At 42.0% G+C, this 17,509-nt stretch overlaps 1 protein-coding gene across 10 annotated transcripts in view; it reads right to left on the reverse strand.

The window, feature by feature from the left end:
* Positions 1-17,509, reverse strand: part of OBSCN (obscurin, cytoskeletal calmodulin and titin-interacting RhoGEF) — a 268,339-nt gene that overhangs the window by 65,203 nt on the left and 185,627 nt on the right. For 9 of the 10 annotated variants that reach the window (XM_039365275.1, XM_039365278.1, XM_039365274.1 and 6 more), the window contains 2 exons: positions 16,932-17,061; positions 16,145-16,250 (listed from right to left, as the gene is read on the reverse strand). In XM_039365275.1, the coding sequence (XP_039221209.1) occupies positions 16,145-16,250; positions 16,932-17,061 (236 nt within the window). Of the gene's footprint in view, positions 1-1,310; positions 3,521-7,631; positions 7,675-16,144; positions 16,251-16,931; positions 17,062-17,509 lie in introns of those variants that run through there. The other variant, XM_039365281.1, reaches the window with a different exon arrangement.

Genomic DNA, 17,509 nt, shown 5'->3' on the forward strand with positions numbered 1-17,509 from the left:
ATCCCATATGGGCAAGATTTTTTTTCCCCTTAGGATGCAACCATAACATTTCAAAAGTTCTTTTTTAAAAAATGTCACAAATATCCAATGGTTGAAAATTAAAAAAAAAGAGTTGATCAAGAAAAATGTAAGTTATTTTTTTTGTTAGTTACTGCTCAGTCAAATCATTAATGAACATTTCTGCATCTGTTTAATGAGCTTCTTTAAAATTTCCACATTTTACAAAGTCCATAATTTTGTGTTTCTAAATGTACGCTGACGAATTGCATAATTTTCTGCAGAGAGGTGGTTGCAGATCTTAAAATGTTGATAACTGGCAAAATTAAAAATGCACAGACACCACAATGTAACCCTGTAAAGAATAATCGAAAAAGGGGTTTTGCAAAATGAAGGGGACTGTTTGAATGAAATTTGTCCAAGATCACAACTAACAAATATCCAGCCTTCTAAAATGCTTTGTGGTACAATGTTTGCAGGTAGTCCTCAACTTATGACCACAATTGAAGCCAAAATTTCTGTTGTTAAGCAAAACATTTGTTGAGTTTTGCTCCATTTTACGACCCTTCTTGTTACAGTTATTAAGTGAGTCAGTGCAATTGTTAAGTTAGTAACATGGCTGTAAAGTGGCTTCCCATTGACTTTGCTTGTCAAGTCACAAAAGGTGATCACATGACCCAGAACGTTGCCACCGTCAAAAGTACATGCCAGTTGCCAAACGTCTGAATTTTGATCACGTGATCACGGGGACACTGCGATGGTCGTATGGACAGGAGTCACTTTTTTCAGTGCTGTTGTAACTCTGATCATTAAAAGAATGGTTGTAAGTCAAGGACTACCTGTATTCAAGGCAAAAATGCTTGCCAGACTAAAAATGACAAATGTTGGGTGATCTTCAAAAGGACCCCCATTTTTGGTTGGAGAAGACCTTCTCAGCAAGGTGAGAATACTCTATTCTCCATTTGTGGTTCAGATAAATCTGTCATTGAAGGATGAATTATGAAGAACTATTCAGCCATTCATTTAACTCACTCATCCATAAATTGGTATTATTTTTATCTGTGTTAAGAACTTGCCAAACCAGATGGTATTGGAAGGACAACGTCAAAAATAATTGGAGTTATTGTTTGTGATAACCAGCAAGGAGCCACCTATAAGAAAAGATATTTATTCAATATAATCTTCATTTTAATAAAAGGAAGCGTGTCAAGAAAGATCGGAGAGAACAAAGTATTCGGTCAACATTTTGGCACCACCCCAATGTGTTTTGGGATCAGCAAGAAATTAGCAAAAATCAAAATACAAGCCAGAAGTCCATTAAATGGATTTATTGTCTGCATTTAAGCTCCTGGTAGTGTCACTTCTGTCAGTGAGATTAAAATTGATTCAGTGAGATAATTCTCATAACTCTTGCAACAGAATACAGCTAGTCCTCGACTTATGACCATATTTGAGCTCAAAATTTCTATTACTAAGCAAGACATTTGTTAAGTTAATTTTGCTCCATTTTATGACCTTTCTTGCCACCGTTAAGGGAATCACTGCAGTTGTTAAATTAGTAACACTGTTGTTAAGTGAACCTGGCTTCCCCATTGACTTTGTTTGTCAGAAGGTTGCAAAAAAGGTGATCATGTCATTCCAGGACACTCCAACCGTCATAAATGTGAACCAGTTGCCAAATATCTGAATTTTGATCATGTGACCTTGGGGATGTTGCAATGATCGTAAGTGGGAAAAATGGTCATAAGTCACTTTTTTTCAGTGCCATTGTAACTCTGAACAGTGACTAAATGAACTGCTGTAAGTCGAGGACTACCTGTGCTACATCGCATTGAATTTTTTCAGAAGTTGCAAAAGAAAGGAATTAGAATTGTTAAATTCTGAACTGCCTTTTTTGTAATGTTAAAAAAAAATCAGCAGTTTAAGAGAAAATAACCATAATTTAATCTTGTCTCACTTACGATGTTTTAGTTCTACTGTACCTCATTGCCTTATAATGGAATGGTGTGCTATTTTTTAATACAAAATGGGGGGGGAATTACAAATGAAACATTACATTATAGCTCGTACTGACAGAAGTGTTCCATTGCCAAACATCAATTTTGTGGTACGTCATTATTTTCTAGGATTTTATTTTTTAAATTGTAGTTTCTCCATTCAGATTCTTGTTCTTCTCTTTGATAAAGGCGTTGATGATTGCTGAGGTTGATGGTTACGTTTTTTTTAAAAAAAAAAATGTTCATCATGGTTAAAAGATCTGGCACTAATTTCTCGTTAACTTTGGGAAGGATCGTCCTTCTTGATATGTAATGTGACCGTTTCTCCGACAGAGGTGCTGTAACTTCGAGTGGACACTTCGGTTTTGAAATTGGACGCGCCACTGTCCGGGGACAACTGGACTTGTGTACAGAAAGTTGGTCGGTGGGACTCGCCAATTTGGAAAGAAACGTTGGTGGGATCTCTAGGTTGTGTCTCGGTCACTCTGGATGCCGACATGAAGATACTTCCAGGGTGACGGCCTTCAAATTTGCTAAAGAAGGTTTGTCTGGATTCAGAAACCACGGGTCTTCCAACATTCAGTAATACTGGTTTGCCGACGGTGGGTTTGTTGATTTCGGTCTGGAGAACTGCAATCTCGCAAGGTTTATCTTCTTCGGAATTAAGATGGCTGCATCTGTAGGTCTCTCCTTCTTCAGGGACATAATCTTCAAGGTCCTCCAAAGTTAATGCTTTCCCGTTCCGAGTAAGGATTTTGACTTCACGATTGCCAAGATCGGAGAGGTCTCCTCGACTGGGGTCATCTACTGTTGTTTTTTGATCTGGAAGAGTCTCATCTTCTGGAGATGACTCCTCCACAACATAGTCCTCAACCTGGGGGAGCTGAAGGCCCATCTGAGATGTTTCAACCGTGGTAGCCTCAGATGAGTCAGTCCGGCGTCTGGACTCATGAAGATGTCTCTTTCCTTCTAGCTCCACACAAGAGCTTTCATTTTGGTTTCCCTTTGGTCCTCCAGATGGTTGAACATCTTCGGAGATGAGTGATTCAACCTGCTCGACTCGTTTGTTGTTGGAATTATTCACATTTGGGTCATCTTCAGGGGGAGGCCTGGGTCTCATGGTGGGCTGAGGATAGCCTGACCCAAATTCCTCCTTCTCGGATCGCGCAGGCGATATGCTTCTCTTCCTTGACACCTGGGTTGGTTTCTGCACATTAAATTCAATTATTTCTTCCACTTCTACCCACTTCCGTTGTTCTTCCAGAGGGGTTTCTACACTGATACGCCTGCCTGCAACTCCTGGCGTCTCCTGAGGGTCTGTCACAAAAAGACTAGGAATGGCAGTCTTCCCTACTCCTTCCGGATCGTGCCTGGGACCGTGTTGCCTAATCTTGCTGACATAAATTGGCTCCGATGTTGCGAACTCTGAGCCTGGAGAGCGAGGAGCGTAGCTGGAAGATGGACGGGCGGGAGATGGCTTTCGTTTGGTCCTCGGGTTTTTCACAACAGTGGTGATGGTTTCCTCTCTGATGGTGAAAATGTTGGAGATTGGGGTTGGGTGAGAAAGGAAAGGTCTATAGAAGAGAGTACTAGGAACTCAGGGTTGAACCGGGGGATCCTTGATACTCTCTAAGCTTGGAGTTTTCTTGCAGACAACTCATGACCCAACTAGGTAACATTATCAGAGCAGGAGGGAGTGGGCTTTGGGAGGAGGAGGAGGAGGAGGAGGAGGAGGAGGAGGAGGAGGAGGAGGAGGAGGTCGTCAATGACTGTGCTCCTTGGTGTTTTCTGAGCTTGGTTGTTTTCTTGCAGACATTTAATGACCAAACTAGGAATCATCATCAGTGCTGACATTCCTTAATAGGGCCATGAAACGTCTGCAAGAAAAACCACCAAGCTCAGAGAGTACCAAGGACCCCACAGTCCTCCTCCTCCTCCACTTCGCAACCCCCTCCCTTCTAGCACTGATGACATTCCCTAGTAGGGTCACGAAATGTCTGTAAGAAAAACCACTCAGCTCAGAGAGGATCAAGGATGTTCCCCAATTCTCAATCCATGGGAATGCACGCTACATCACAGGTTAATGCAAAAATGAAGCACAGCAGGGTTAGTTTTGTGAGCTTCGGGTGCATGCAGAAATTACTGCTTGAAAGGGTGTTTTTTTTTTTAATCCTCACCACCAGCATGTCTCCATTTCAGAAGTCTCAATTCCCTTCAGCTCCCTGAATTTTTTTTCAGCGTAGAAAAAAAAAATACCTTCTGAACTATTTCAAAAGATAGAAGAGGGTTGAGCTGTGGGGTGCATGGTGCACTTTGAACGTAGTTGTTTTCTTGCAGACATTTCATAACCCAATTCGGTTGCATCCTCAGTGCTAGACTGATGATGTTACCTAGTTGGGTCATGAAACGTCTGCAAAGAAACAATCCAGCTTCTGTTTCAATAGAGCAGGGGTTCTCAACCTTGGCAATTTTAAGACTTGTGGACTTTGCTGGCTGAGGAATTCTGGGAGTTGAAGTCCACAAGTCTTAAAATTGCCAAGGTTGAGAACCCCTGCAATAGAGTATTTTTCTAAATTGGAGGGAAGAAGAAAGAAAAATATTATAATTCCTCAAGTCTCATGCAGGCCACTTGGCACTTGAGTTCAGTAAAGAAGCTGAGGACACCTAGCTGTAATGTCAAGAACTACAGGTAGTCCTCGACTTATGACCCCAGTTGAGCCTAAAATTTCTGCTGCCAAGCAAGACAGTTGTTAAGTGAATTTTGCCCCATTTTATAACCTGTCTTGCCACAGTTGTTAAACGAATCACTGCAGTTGTAAAGTTAATAACACGGTTGTTAAAAGAATCTGGTTCCCTCATTGGGTTTGCTTGCCAGAAGGTCGCAAAAGGGGATCGCATGACCATCATAAATACTAGCCAGTTGCCAAGTTTCTGAATTTCGATCACCTGACCATGGGGATGCCGCGATGGTTGTAAGTATGAAAAACGGTCTTAGTCAATTTTTTTCAGTGCCGTTGTAAATTTTGCTCATCGAGTGCAACTCAAAATATTCTCAATAAAAAAGGGGTACCCTTTTTGCAATAAAATTTAAGAAAGTAGCATTTGTGTTGGCAAGGAACCATATGGAATATGGAATTGTTTAGTTAGCAACAGAAGCAAAAAAAGCATTGACAAGGATTGAGAGGTTCTAACAATCCTTCCTGAAAGCTAGTTGCGTTATGATGAAGAGAGAGGCCTGATCTTCCCCTCCTATCTTAGCCCTAAAAGCCATTCCAGAGCGTCTTTGCTTCCAATGAACTTGCCAGCATGACAAGAGAAGGACAGATTGTGTTAAAAGCTGCATCTGAGGTCTTTGGACACCTGGAGGGAGGATCAAAAGAGGTCAAGAGGGCAACTGCAGCCAGATTTTCTGCATGTCCAAAAGAGCTTCAACTGCTTGCTCACAGAGGTCATCTTGACTCTTTTGACTCCCAGGTACAAGACGGTCCTGGGTTGCCTTCTTCCAGGAAGGAAGGAAAAGGGGGAGGGAGGAAGCGAGGGAAGGAGGAAAGGAGGAAGGAAGGGAGGGAGGGAGGGAGGGAGGGAAGGAGGAAAGGAGGAAGGAAGGAAGGAAGGAAGGAAGGAAGGAAGGAAGGAAGGATGGAGAGGAAGGAAGGAGGAGGAAGGAAGGAAAGAAGGAAAAAGTGGAGGGAGAAAGGGAGAGAAGAAAGAAAAAAAAGTGAAGGAAAGAAGGAAGGAAAAAGTGGAAGAGGGAGGGAGCAGGGAAGGAAGGAAGGAAGTGTAGGGAGGGAGAAAGGAAAGGCTGGAAGGCAAGAAAGAAGGGAAAAGGAAGGAAAAAGTGGAGGAAGGGAGGGAGGGAGGGAGGGAGGAAGGAAGGAAGGAAGGAAGGAAGGAAGGAAGGAAGGAAGGAAGGAAGGAAGGAAGAAAGGAAGGGGGAGGAAAGAAGGAAAGAAGGAAAAAGTGGAGGGAGAAAGGGAGAGAGAAAAAGAAAAAGTGAAGGAAAGAAGGAAGGAAAAAGTGGAAGAGGGAGGGAGCAGGGAAGGAAGGAAGGAAATAGTGTAGGGAGGGAGAAAGGAAAGGCTGGAAGGCAAGAAAGAAAGAAGGAAAAAGGAAGGAAAAAGTGGAGGAAGGGAGGGAAGGAGGGAGGAACGAAGGGAGGGGGAGTAAAGAAGGAAAAAGTGGAGGGAGAAAGGGAGGGAAGAAAGAAAGAAAAAGTGAAGGAAAGAAGGAAGGAAAAAGTGGAAGAGGGAGGGAGCAGAGAAGGAAGGAATGAAATAGTGTAGGGAGGGAGAAAGGAAAGGCTGGAAGGCAAGAAAGAAAGAAGAAAAAAGGAAGAAAAAAGTGGAGGGAGGGAGGGAGGGAGGAAGGAAGGAAGGGGGGAGGAAGGAAGGAAAGAAGGAAAAAGTGGAGGGAGAAAGGGAGGGAAGAAAGAAAAAATGAAGGAAAGAAGGAAGGAAAAAGTGGAAGAGGGAGGGAGCAGAGAAGGAAGGAATGAAATAGTGTAGGGAGGGAGAAAGGAAAGGCTGGAAGGCAAGAAAGAAAGAAAGAAGAAAAAAGGAAGAAAAAAGTGGAGGGAGGGAGGGAGGGAGGGAGGGAGGAAGGAAGGAAGGAAGGAAGGAAGGAAGGAAGGAAGGAAGGAAGGAAGGAAGGAAGGAAGGAAGGAAGGAAGGAAGGGCTAGCAGTTAGAAGATTATTAAGAGCTTGGGTTACTTTTAATTCTCTTCTTCTCTACCTTCACTTTAATGCAGTAAATTGTTGTATGCCAGGGAAGAAAAGTCAATTAGATTGCCAATTTCTCCTTCCTCAATATGATTAATCGTGGGCAGAGATAAGAGAAAAGGACAAGATTGCTGGTCCTTCCAAGGCAGCTTTGCACACAGTCTGTCTTGTGAATTAGTGCCGTGCCAAGCTGAATATCTGTGCTCCCTCCCTGACTTTGGCCTGATCAGACCTCACAATTTACATCTGGTCTATCTCAGGAAGATTGTGAAACAGACAATCACACCTCCAGCGGTTTTGTCCCCTGGCCTATTTTTCTCCTAACCTCCAAAATGCCACTAGACCCGATAGGGTGGCAAGAAACACTTCTGCACAGCCAGTAAATACAGGTAGTCCTCGACTTATGACCACAATTGAGACGGCTGCTTTCATTGCTAAGTCTGGCAGTTGCTCAGTGAGTCATGCCCCATTGTATGACCTTTATTTTTGTTGCATTTGTAAACTGCAACCTTTCTTTTGCCACAGTTGTTAAGTGAATCACTGCAGTTGTTAACTGAACCAGGCAGATGTTAAGGGAATCCAGCTCCCACCCACTCCCCCAGGCACTGACTTGGCTGGTCGGAAGTTTGCAAATAGCAATCATGTGACCCCGGGATGCTGCAACCGTCGTAAATACATGCCAGTTGCTAAGCACTCATATTTGGATCATGGGACTATGGAGGAATCCTGCAATGGTCATAAGTGCGAGGAATGGTTGTCAGTCACTTTTTTCCAGTGACCTTGTAGCTTAGCATGGTCGTTAAATGAAGGGTTGAAAGTCAAGGACCTCCTCTATAGGTTGATTATGGAGACATGCAAAGAGGCAGCACAGCACAACACAAATGCTAATTTATATATATATACGTATATATGACTTACATGATGATGGTTTTCTTAGGCACTTTAGTTTCTTGTTCAGTGACTACAAAGAAAACAGTATGAACAGCATGGTGTTAAAAAAAGGCAGAAGCTCACAATCACATTGAATTTGTTATGCAAATAAAAGAAATTTAAAAACCTGGAGTGGAAAGAATGGAGAGGAAAAATAAAATTAACACAATCGCACAGTTGTTTTTTCTGAGATTGCAACCAATTTTGGCAAGCTCTGATCATTAAATCCACAAATCACTTAAACTGACCACAGATGAACATTTACACTGCCTTAAAACTGGTTAAAAGATGATTTTGAAACTTAAAATCTTATTAAGGATTAAATGTAACTGGATTGGACTGAAAGGAAAACATTTTTGGGTTATAAAGAGAGATAGTCCTCGACTCATGACCACAATTGGGATGAGAATGTCTGTCACTAAGTGAGGTGGTTGTTACGTGAGTTCTATCCAATTTAATTATCTCTTTTGCTGTGCTTGGTGAGCAATCTCCATGGTTGTTAAACGAATCACATGGTTGTTAAATGAATCTGGCTTCCCCCATTGACTTTGCTTTCAGGAGCCAGCAAATGGGGATCATGTGGCCCCAGGACATTGCAACTGTCATAAATATGAATCAGTTGCCAAGTGGCAACCTTGTGATCAAACAAATTAGGATGCTGTGACAGTCTTCGGAAGGATTATGTCACTTTTTTCAAGACATTATAACTTTGAACAATCGCTAAACGAACAGTCGTAAGTTGAGGACTACCTCTAGCTAGAGTGGAACACAGAGATTTGGCATCTGAAGGGATTTCCCATCACTCTGCAGTTCCGAATTCCCTGAAAATGTTGGAAATGGCTTATTTTAAGTATGAAATAAATGTTTTACAGTAATAATACAGGAAGTCCTCGATTTACGACCACAACTGAGCCCAAAATTTATGTAGCTAAGTAAGACAGATGTTAAGTATTAACTTGTTAAGGCAAGAAGTTTTGCTCCATTTTACGACCCTTTTTGCCATAATTGTTAAGTGAACCATTGTAGTTGCTCAGTTAGTAGCACGGTTGTTAAGTAAATCTGGCTCCCCCATTGACTTTGCTCATCATAAGGTTGCAAAAGGGGATAACGTGACCCAGGGACCCGGCGACCGTCATAAATCCATGCCAGTCGCCATGGGTCTGAGTTTTGATTACGTGACTGGGGGATGCTATAATGGTCGTGTGAAAAACAGTCATAAGTTACTTTTTCCAGTGCGGTTATAACTTGAACGGTCACTAAACAAATGGTCATAAGTTGAGGACTACCTGTAATTGTGTTGAAGTTGAAACGGTTCAAATTGGAAATCTTGTGCTTGTTCTTTGACTCTGAATGCAATGTCCTCACCCCAAATTTGTAGATTTCTTTGTTGTTATGCTAGTTTACTTGTTAAGGAAGCACAGAGTGGGGAAAGAAAGAAAGAAAGAAAGAAAGAAAGAAAGAAAGAAAGAAAGAAAGAAAGAAAGAAAGAAAGAAAGAAAGAAAGAAAGAAAGAAAGAAAGAAAGAGAGAGAGGAAGGAGAGAGAGCGAGAGAGAAAGAAAGAAAGAAAGAAAGAAAGAAAGAAAGAAAGAAAGAAAGAAAGAAAGAAAAAGAAGGAAGGAAGGAAGGAAGGAAGGAAGGAAGGAAGGAAGGAAGGAAGGAAGGAAGGAAGGAAGGAAAGAAAGAGAGAGAGAAAGAAAGAAAGAAAGAAAGAAAGAAAGAAAGAGGAAAGAAGAAGAGAGAAAAAAAGGAAGAAGGAGAGAAAGAAAGAAAGGAGAGAGAGAGAAAGAAAAAGAAAGAAATAAGAAGGAAGGAAGGAAGGAAAGAAGGAGAGAGAGAAAGAAAGGAGAGAGAGAGAGAGAAAGAAAGAAGAGAGACAGAAAGAAAAAAGAGAAAGAGAGGGAGAGAGAAAGAAAGAAAGAAAGAAGAATGAAGGAGAGAGAGAGAAGGAAGGAAGGAAGGAAGGAAAGAAAGAAAGAAAGAGGAATGGAGAGAGAGGGAGAAGGAAGGAAAAAGGAAGGAAGGAAGGAAAGAAGGAAGGAAGGAAGGAAGGAAAGAAAGGAGAGAAAGAAAGAAAAAAGGAAGGAGAGAGAGAAAGAAAGGAGAGAGAGTGAGAGAAAGAAAGAAAGAAAGAAGGAGGAAGGAAGGAAGGAAGGAAGGAAGGAAAGAAAGAAAGAAAGAAAGAAAGAAAAAGACTGAGCAAGAAAACGACAAATAATCAGTATCTTAAGTGATTTGTGGATCACAATACAAGGTTGCTTTGCTAATACAGCTCGGAATGTCAGGGCACCTATATCACAATGGTTGATTTGGCATACAGGTAGTCTCCGACTTACAACCCACAACCGGGACCTGAATTTGCTAAGCCAGGTGGTTGTTAAGCGAGTCACTCCTGATTTTACAACATTTTTTTTTGCCATGGTTGCTAAGCCAATCACCGCAATTGTTAAGTGAACTGCATGGCCATTAAGCGAATCCGGCTTTTCCCACTGACTTTGTTTGTCTTAAGATCGCAAGTGGCTATCGGGTGATGCTGCGAAACTTCGGAAATACACGCCAGTTCCAAGCATCTGAATTTGGACCACGTGACCGCAAGCGATGGTTTGTAAACGCCGGGACTGGTTGCCAGCCACTTTTCTTCACTTCAAACGGTCACGAAATGGATGGTTGTAAGTCGAGGACTACCTGTGGTTGTATCCCGATTGCTTTCCACATTAGATTTTCATCTGCTTCGAAAGCGTTTCCATCCAGACAATTGCTGTTGTGAGAAAAGGCGTTGCGTTGGGTGTCCTCTAAACATGCCATTAGTATATTAATGTGATGGTTTTTTTTATCATGGTCTCTTTCACATTTTGCAGTAAAGCCAAACCAGCCATTCTAGCTTTTGCTAGAATTATTTTTTTCCCAAAAAGAAAAAAGAAAGAAGGAAGAGAGCACGCTATAATGCCTTTCAAAATGTGAATTACAAGTAGTCCTCAACTTACAACCAAAACTGGTCCCAACATTTCTGTTCCTAAGTGAGACATTTGCCCCGTTTTATGACCTTTCTTGCCACGATTGTTAAGTGAATCAGTATAGGTGTTGAGTCAATAGCACGGTCGTTAAGTGAATCTGGCTTCCCCATTGACTTTGCTTGTTGAAAGGTCGCAAAAGAGGATCACGTGACCCTTCCCAGGGGACGCTGTGATCGTCATAAATGCGAGCTGGTTGCCTAGGGTCTGAATTTGGATCACTTGACCATGGGGACACTGAAACGGTCGTAAATGTGAAATACTGTCATATGTCACTTTTTTTCAGTGCTGGTATAAGTTGGAACGGTTACTAAATGAACTCTTGTAAGTTGAGGACTACCTGTATGCAAATAATTTCTCCATTTAAATCGTGTTCAATAGGATACATTCAAATTCTCCTGTTTTGTCTAGAGAGGCATTTAAAAACTGGGATATCTCTGCAGGGAAAAAAATCAGTTTATTAGTCATGAATATCTCACTGAAACCTTGCTCCTTTGTATTGTGTGTCACAATAAATGCAAAATAAATAAATATGCTCTGATTGCTCTATCAGGGATACCATCTTGACTTTTTTGGACCCCTTCTGAGGATGCTGGGGTTTCAAAGCACTGTTAAACCTGTAACAAAACCACAACAGCCCTGATATCCTTTTAGAAGAAAGCAAAACAGGTTGAATAAAACGTTTCCAATTTTTGTAATGTTGAAACGGCGCGCTGATAATCTCTATCTTATTGTTTTATTATGCCTGGAAGTCTAAGTTTCTGAGACAGAAGCAAAGCCAAACACCAAGATGTAATGGATTAGTGTGCTGAATAGGACATGATTATTATTTTTAAAAATATTACCTATTTCAAAATGTAATATTCCACGCATTCTTAAATACAGATAGTCCTTAACTTACGACCGCAATTGAGAATGGAACATTCTTTGCTAAGTAAGTTGTTATGTGTATTGCACCAGATTTTATTATCTTTATTTTTGCTGCAGTTGTGAAGTGAATCTCCATGGTTGTTAAGTGAATCAGGTGGTTGTTAAACAAATCTGGCTTCCCCCTTGACTTTGCTTGTCAGAAGGTCGCAAATGGTGATCATATGACCCTGAGACACTGTACAACCGTCACAAATAGGAGTCAGTTGCCAAGTGCCCAAATTCTGATCACATGACTGTGAGGATGCTGTGATGGTTGTAAGAGCGAGGACCTGTTGTAAGTCACTTTCTTCAGTGACATTGTAACTTTGAACAGTCACTAAATGAATGGTTGTTACATTGAGGGCTAACTATATGAGATGGGGCTACATACTTGTAGTCCTCAACTTAGAACAGTTTATTTAGTGACCATTCAAAGTTACAACGACACTGAAAAAAGTGACTTATGACCATTTTTCACATTTACAGCCCCATGAGTCATGTGATCAAAATTCAGACCCTGGGGAACTGGTTCATATTTATGACGATCGCCGTGTCCTGGGGTCACATGATCCTCTTTTGTGACCTTCTCACAAGCAAATTCAATGGGGAAGCCAGATTCACTTAACAACCGTGTTACTAACTTAATATTTGCAGTGATTCACTTAACAACTGTGACAAGCAAGATCACAAAATGGGGCAAAACTCACATCACAAATGTCTCGCTTAGCAACAGAAATTATGGGCTCAATTGTGGCCGTAAGTCGAAGACAATTGTATTTTAATCTTGTATTTTGTATTTTAAATTTTATGTCATATAGTATGCCTTATTTTAATTGTGAGGCTTCTGACGCAAACTTCAGCAAACTTTTTCATTTAACAAAACAGCTCCAGAACTGCAAGAAATCGGAACATTTGCATTCTTGCTACCTGAATTTCTTAAGTGCATTAAAATAAACTAGTTTGTAAGTCTTCCTTTAGTAAAACTGTGCTCCATCTGTCCCAGGAGGAATAAAATTCACTTTATCACACTACAATTTTTTAATCTCCTTTGCTTTCTAAAAGAAATAAAAGGATTATGTGGCATCGTAAAGAGAATCTTGGAATTTACTCAGTCCGATTCATAACAAGAAGAGAAAATTAGCATTGCGCTGGCCGTTTTTTTAGAATGTTTAGAACCCCTTTCAGAAAAAGATACGATGCTTCTGATATTTTCACAGCACTGAGCATTGCAAAGCAGGTTAAAAGCTGTGGAGTTTGATTGCTCCAGCTTTTAGCAAATAACATGGTAGGCTAGCAAAATTCAAATAATATAGGCCGATGAAACAAAGTAAAACAAAATTTGATTCTTCAACAGGCAGAGAAGATGGTATCCAAGCCAGCTTTATTATCTTTCCTGTCCGTTTCCCCTTCAGAAGCAAAGTGCCATTTGCATGGTACAGGTACCCCAAATTACACCAATATTTATTGATTTCTTACTGGACAAAAGAAATTTCAAATTAATTCCATCACAGGGTATTAATAGAGGAACGCAGACGTTCTTTCTAAAACACGGATAAGAAATTTACTACGAACTGTATTTTAAATTAAAATTAAATTATAATTTGTATAATGTATAAACAAAATTTAAATTTCCAGTTTAGTCGCCACAAGTGAAAAAGTCAGACTTCCCCACACGACGTAGCAGAATTGGAAGGGGCCATGAAAGTCCTTTAGTCCAAACTTCTGCTCAAGACGGAAGCCCTATAACACTTCAGAAAAACGGTTGTCCAGTTCAAGCATAAACTACAGAGACAGACTCAATTAAAAAGATTAAATTCCTGAATACCATGACCCCAGGATTTTTTTTTTAATCTACAAATAGTCAGGTTGGTCTAGTGATTAAGACACCAGGCTAGAAAACAGGAGACTGTGAGTTCTACTTCTGCCTTGATTTTGGATCAATTGCCAGGAGACGTTTTCTAGTTCCACATTAACCATGACAGCCAGATGGGGTTCTGGGCCACTAACGAGAAGTCTGGGAATTCTAGCCTAGCCTTAGGCATGAAAGGCAGCTGGGTGACTTTGGACCAATCACCAGGAGACAGTGAGTTCTAGTCCCACCCTAGTCTTTAAACCCAGCTGGGTGACCTTGGGCCAATCACATTAGGAGACAGTGAGTTCTAGTCCCATCCTAGGTATTAAACCTGGTGGGTGACCTTGGGCCAATTACCAGGAGACAGTGAGTTCTAGTCCCATCCTAGGCATTAAACCCTGGTGGGTGACCTTGGGCCAATCACCAGGAGACAGTGAGTTCTAGTCCCACCCTAGTCTTTAAACCCAGCTGGGTGACCTTGGGCCAATCACATTAGGAGACAGTAAGTTCTAGTCCCATCCTGGGTATTAAACCCAGGTGGGTGACCTTGGGCCAATTACCAGGAGACAGTGAGTTCTAGTCCCATCCTAGGCATTAAACCCTGGTGGGTGACCTTGGGCCAATCACCAGGAGACAGTGAGTTCTAGTCCCACCCTAGTCTTTAAACCCAGCTGGGTGACCTTGGGCCAATCACATTAGGAGACAGTGAGTTCTAGTCCCATCCTGGGTATTAAACCTGGTGGGTGACCTTGGGCCAATTACCAGGAGACAGTGAGTTCTAGTCCCATCCTAGGCATTAAACCTGGTGGGTGACCTTGGGCCAATTACCAAGAGACAGTGAGTTCTAGTCCCCTGCCTTAAGAAAGAAAGCAGGCTGGATGACTTTCGACCACTCATCAGGAGACAGTGAGTTCTAGTTATGTGTTAGGTATGAAAGGCTCTTACTCAGCCCAACCTACCTCACAGGGTTGTTGTTGTGGGGAAAATAGGAGAAGGAAAGTGTGTCAGATATGTTCTCTGCCTTGAGTTATTTGTAAAAAAAAAAGTGGGGTACAAATAAATATTAGTCTGAAATCTCTAACAAACTGTCAGCTGAAAAGAAAGCAATGATTTTTAAACCAGGTTTCCTCTTTGCCAAGGATAACTGTAAATCACCCGTTAGCGGCAGCCAACACAACCCTTAAAATGTCAAAACCATGCCACTTTGTGGTGCCATTGTGTCATAATCTCTGTAGATCCTTAAGTCGTGTCAAATGTGTGAGGATATCACAGTTGAGGTGTCCTTCCTTCCACCTTTTGCAAACACCCAGATTCACAGTATCAAGAATGCTTTACCCTTCACAAATAATTCAATTCCACATTTGTTGCAGTAGCAAATCCTAACCCCCACAAACCCCAGAATTAGTAATACCTAGAACACTCAAGGAGCTACTTTATTCACAGCATTATTAGACAGTCGTAGGCCTTACAACCTCCATTTCTCAATCTCAAAAAAAAATGTCATTGAGATAGTCTCAATTTAGTAGGAGATCTGGTTGATAACATCATCTAGTATTTATTTATTTATTTATTTATTTATTTATGAGACTTATATACCGCTTTAAGTGCAAGCACTCTCTAAGCGGTCTACACTAGTAATCAATGTATATATATATATTTACATTGCCCCCAACAATCTGGGTCCTCATTTTACCTACCCCGGAAGGATGGAAGGCTGAGTCAACCTTGAGCCGGTGAGATTTGAACCGCTGACCTGCTGAACACCGTCAGCTAAAGTGGCTTGCAGTACTGCACTCTCACTGCTGCGCCACTTATTGGCTGCTGCACCACTTATTATACCATTTATTGGTAATCTATCTTCACAGGGATAATGTTCCACGGGGGTGGGGAGCCGCCAGAGAAGGCCCTCCTTCTTCTTGGTCCCACCAGATAGACCTCCTTAAGAGAGGAGACCCATAACACACCCTGCCTCCCTGCTCTGGTGGGTCAGGTAGCTGTAACCTGAAAAAGATGTGCCTTTAAGTAACAGAGAGGAAACCACCACAGAGAAGGCCCTTCTTCTTGGTCTGGCTGGGTGACATGGGCCAGTCTTCCTCTCAGCTCAACCCACCTTACAGGATTGTTATTGAGGGGAAAATAGGAGGAGAAAAGTATGTTGGACGTGTTCACTGCCTTGAGTGATTTGTAACAAAAATAATAGGGGCGGGATATAAACAACTATATATATACAAATTCCATTTCATCCAGCTTAAGATCTGAACAGAAGAACCTTAGTTATTGCCAACTTATGGAGGACTGGGAGAGTAAATTCTGGGATCATAAAATAAACTTTGATTGGTTACAAGATGTTCTGCGTCTGATTCACACCACTGTTGTGGTTACTGAACAACTGATAGTGTTCCTTTCACTTGTGTAGTCTTGCTAGGTGACTTTTCTGTGGAGGCATCGCCCTGAGCTGATCCACGTAGAATAACAGGGTTAGAAGGGACCTTTGAGGTCTTCTAGTCCAACCCCCTGAGTGAGCAGGAGGCTGATAGACCTGGATCTCTTCCACCACAAAATAACAACAATACTGGACCAGCCAAACACAATCACTAACAAAGTCCCAACAACAAATAGGAATGCCACATCTTCTGAGAGATAAGATAATGCACCCATTCAGTCCTTAATTAGTCACAATTAGTCATCCTTAATTAACCACATCATGAAAGAGCACATCAAGAGGCCCTACCTTCTATTGTTATCGCTTGCTCAGGTCTCTTCTCCGGAGCCAAGGCTGTTGTAGTTTGGCAGTAAAGGTGTGCGCCTCCCTTTGCAGTTCCCAACCTGTTTATCAACTGAACACGAGTTAACAACACTAGTTAGAACATGTGTGGATTTCAGATGAAGGAGAAAACCAAATCATTCACAAATCTAGACAAGGAATCGCTTTGTGTAGGACATAGAATCATAAAGCTGGAACGGACCTTGGAGGTCTTCTAGTCCAGCCTCCTGCTCATGGCAGGAGAACTTATGCCATCCTGGTCAAATGGTTGCCTGGTCTATTTTTGAAAATGTCCAGTGATGGAGCATGCACAGCTCCAAGAGGCAAGCTGTTCCATTAGTTAATTGTTGGTTAATTTCTTATTTCTAAGTTGGATCTCACTTTAACTAGCTTGCATCCATTACACATAGGCCTCAACTTACAACAGTTCATTTAGTGACTATTCAAAGTTCCAATGGCACTGAAAAAAACCCCATGAGCTTGGTGGTTTTCTTCCAGATGACCCAACTAGGTAACATCATCAGTGTTAGAAGACAGTGCTCTCATTTTATGGCTTGCCCTGTCAGTGCTGAGGGAATCTTGGTGATTCCTTGATTAGACTGTTGTTTTTTGTTAGATTGTTCACATAAGTTAGGTTTAGATAACTCAGGACAATTGAATTTGCTCAGCAGATGCGAGTCGGGTCTTCAGCCCAGATATTTTATGGAGAAAGTTCCTATTTCATAACAACTTAAGAAAAAAGAGAGAAACTCACCTCACACTCATATAAACCTTCATCATCCTCACAAGCGTTTTTGATAACCAGGACAATCACGCCACTTCGTGGCTCACTGAAGCTCTGATGTTTGTTTGGATCGGTGAGGAGATTTCCATCTTTATACCATCTGGAATAAGGAGGAGGGAGGAGAGGAAAGAAGAGGGGAGGGGAGAGGAAAGGGGGAAAGGGGAGGAGAAAGGAGAAAAGGGGAGGGGGAAGGAAGAAGGAAGGGGGAGGGGGAGCGAGGGAAGAAGGAAGGGAAGGAGAAAGGGAGGAAGGGAGGGAAGGAGAAAGGGAGGGAGGAAGGAAGGGAGGAAGGAAGGAAGGAAGGAAGGAAGGAAGGAAGGGGGAGGGGGGAAGAAGGAAGGAGGGAGGGAAGGAGAAAGGGAGGGAGGGAGGCAGGAAGGGGGAGGGAGGGAAGGAGGGAGGGAGGAACAGGGGAGGGAGGGAGGGAGGAAGGGGGGAGGGAGGGAGGAAGGAAGGAGGAGGGAGGGAGGGAGGAAGGGAGGGAGGGAGGAAGGAAGGAAGGAAGGAAGGGGGAGGGGAAGGGAGGGAAGAAGGAAGGAGGGAGGGAA

The sequence above is a fragment of the Crotalus tigris genome, unplaced genomic scaffold (genome assembly GCF_016545835.1).
Source record: "Crotalus tigris isolate CLP2741 ecotype Arizona unplaced genomic scaffold, ASM1654583v1 scf7180000020019.1302030, whole genome shotgun sequence".
Lineage (NCBI taxonomy): Eukaryota > Metazoa > Chordata > Lepidosauria > Squamata > Viperidae > Crotalus > Crotalus tigris.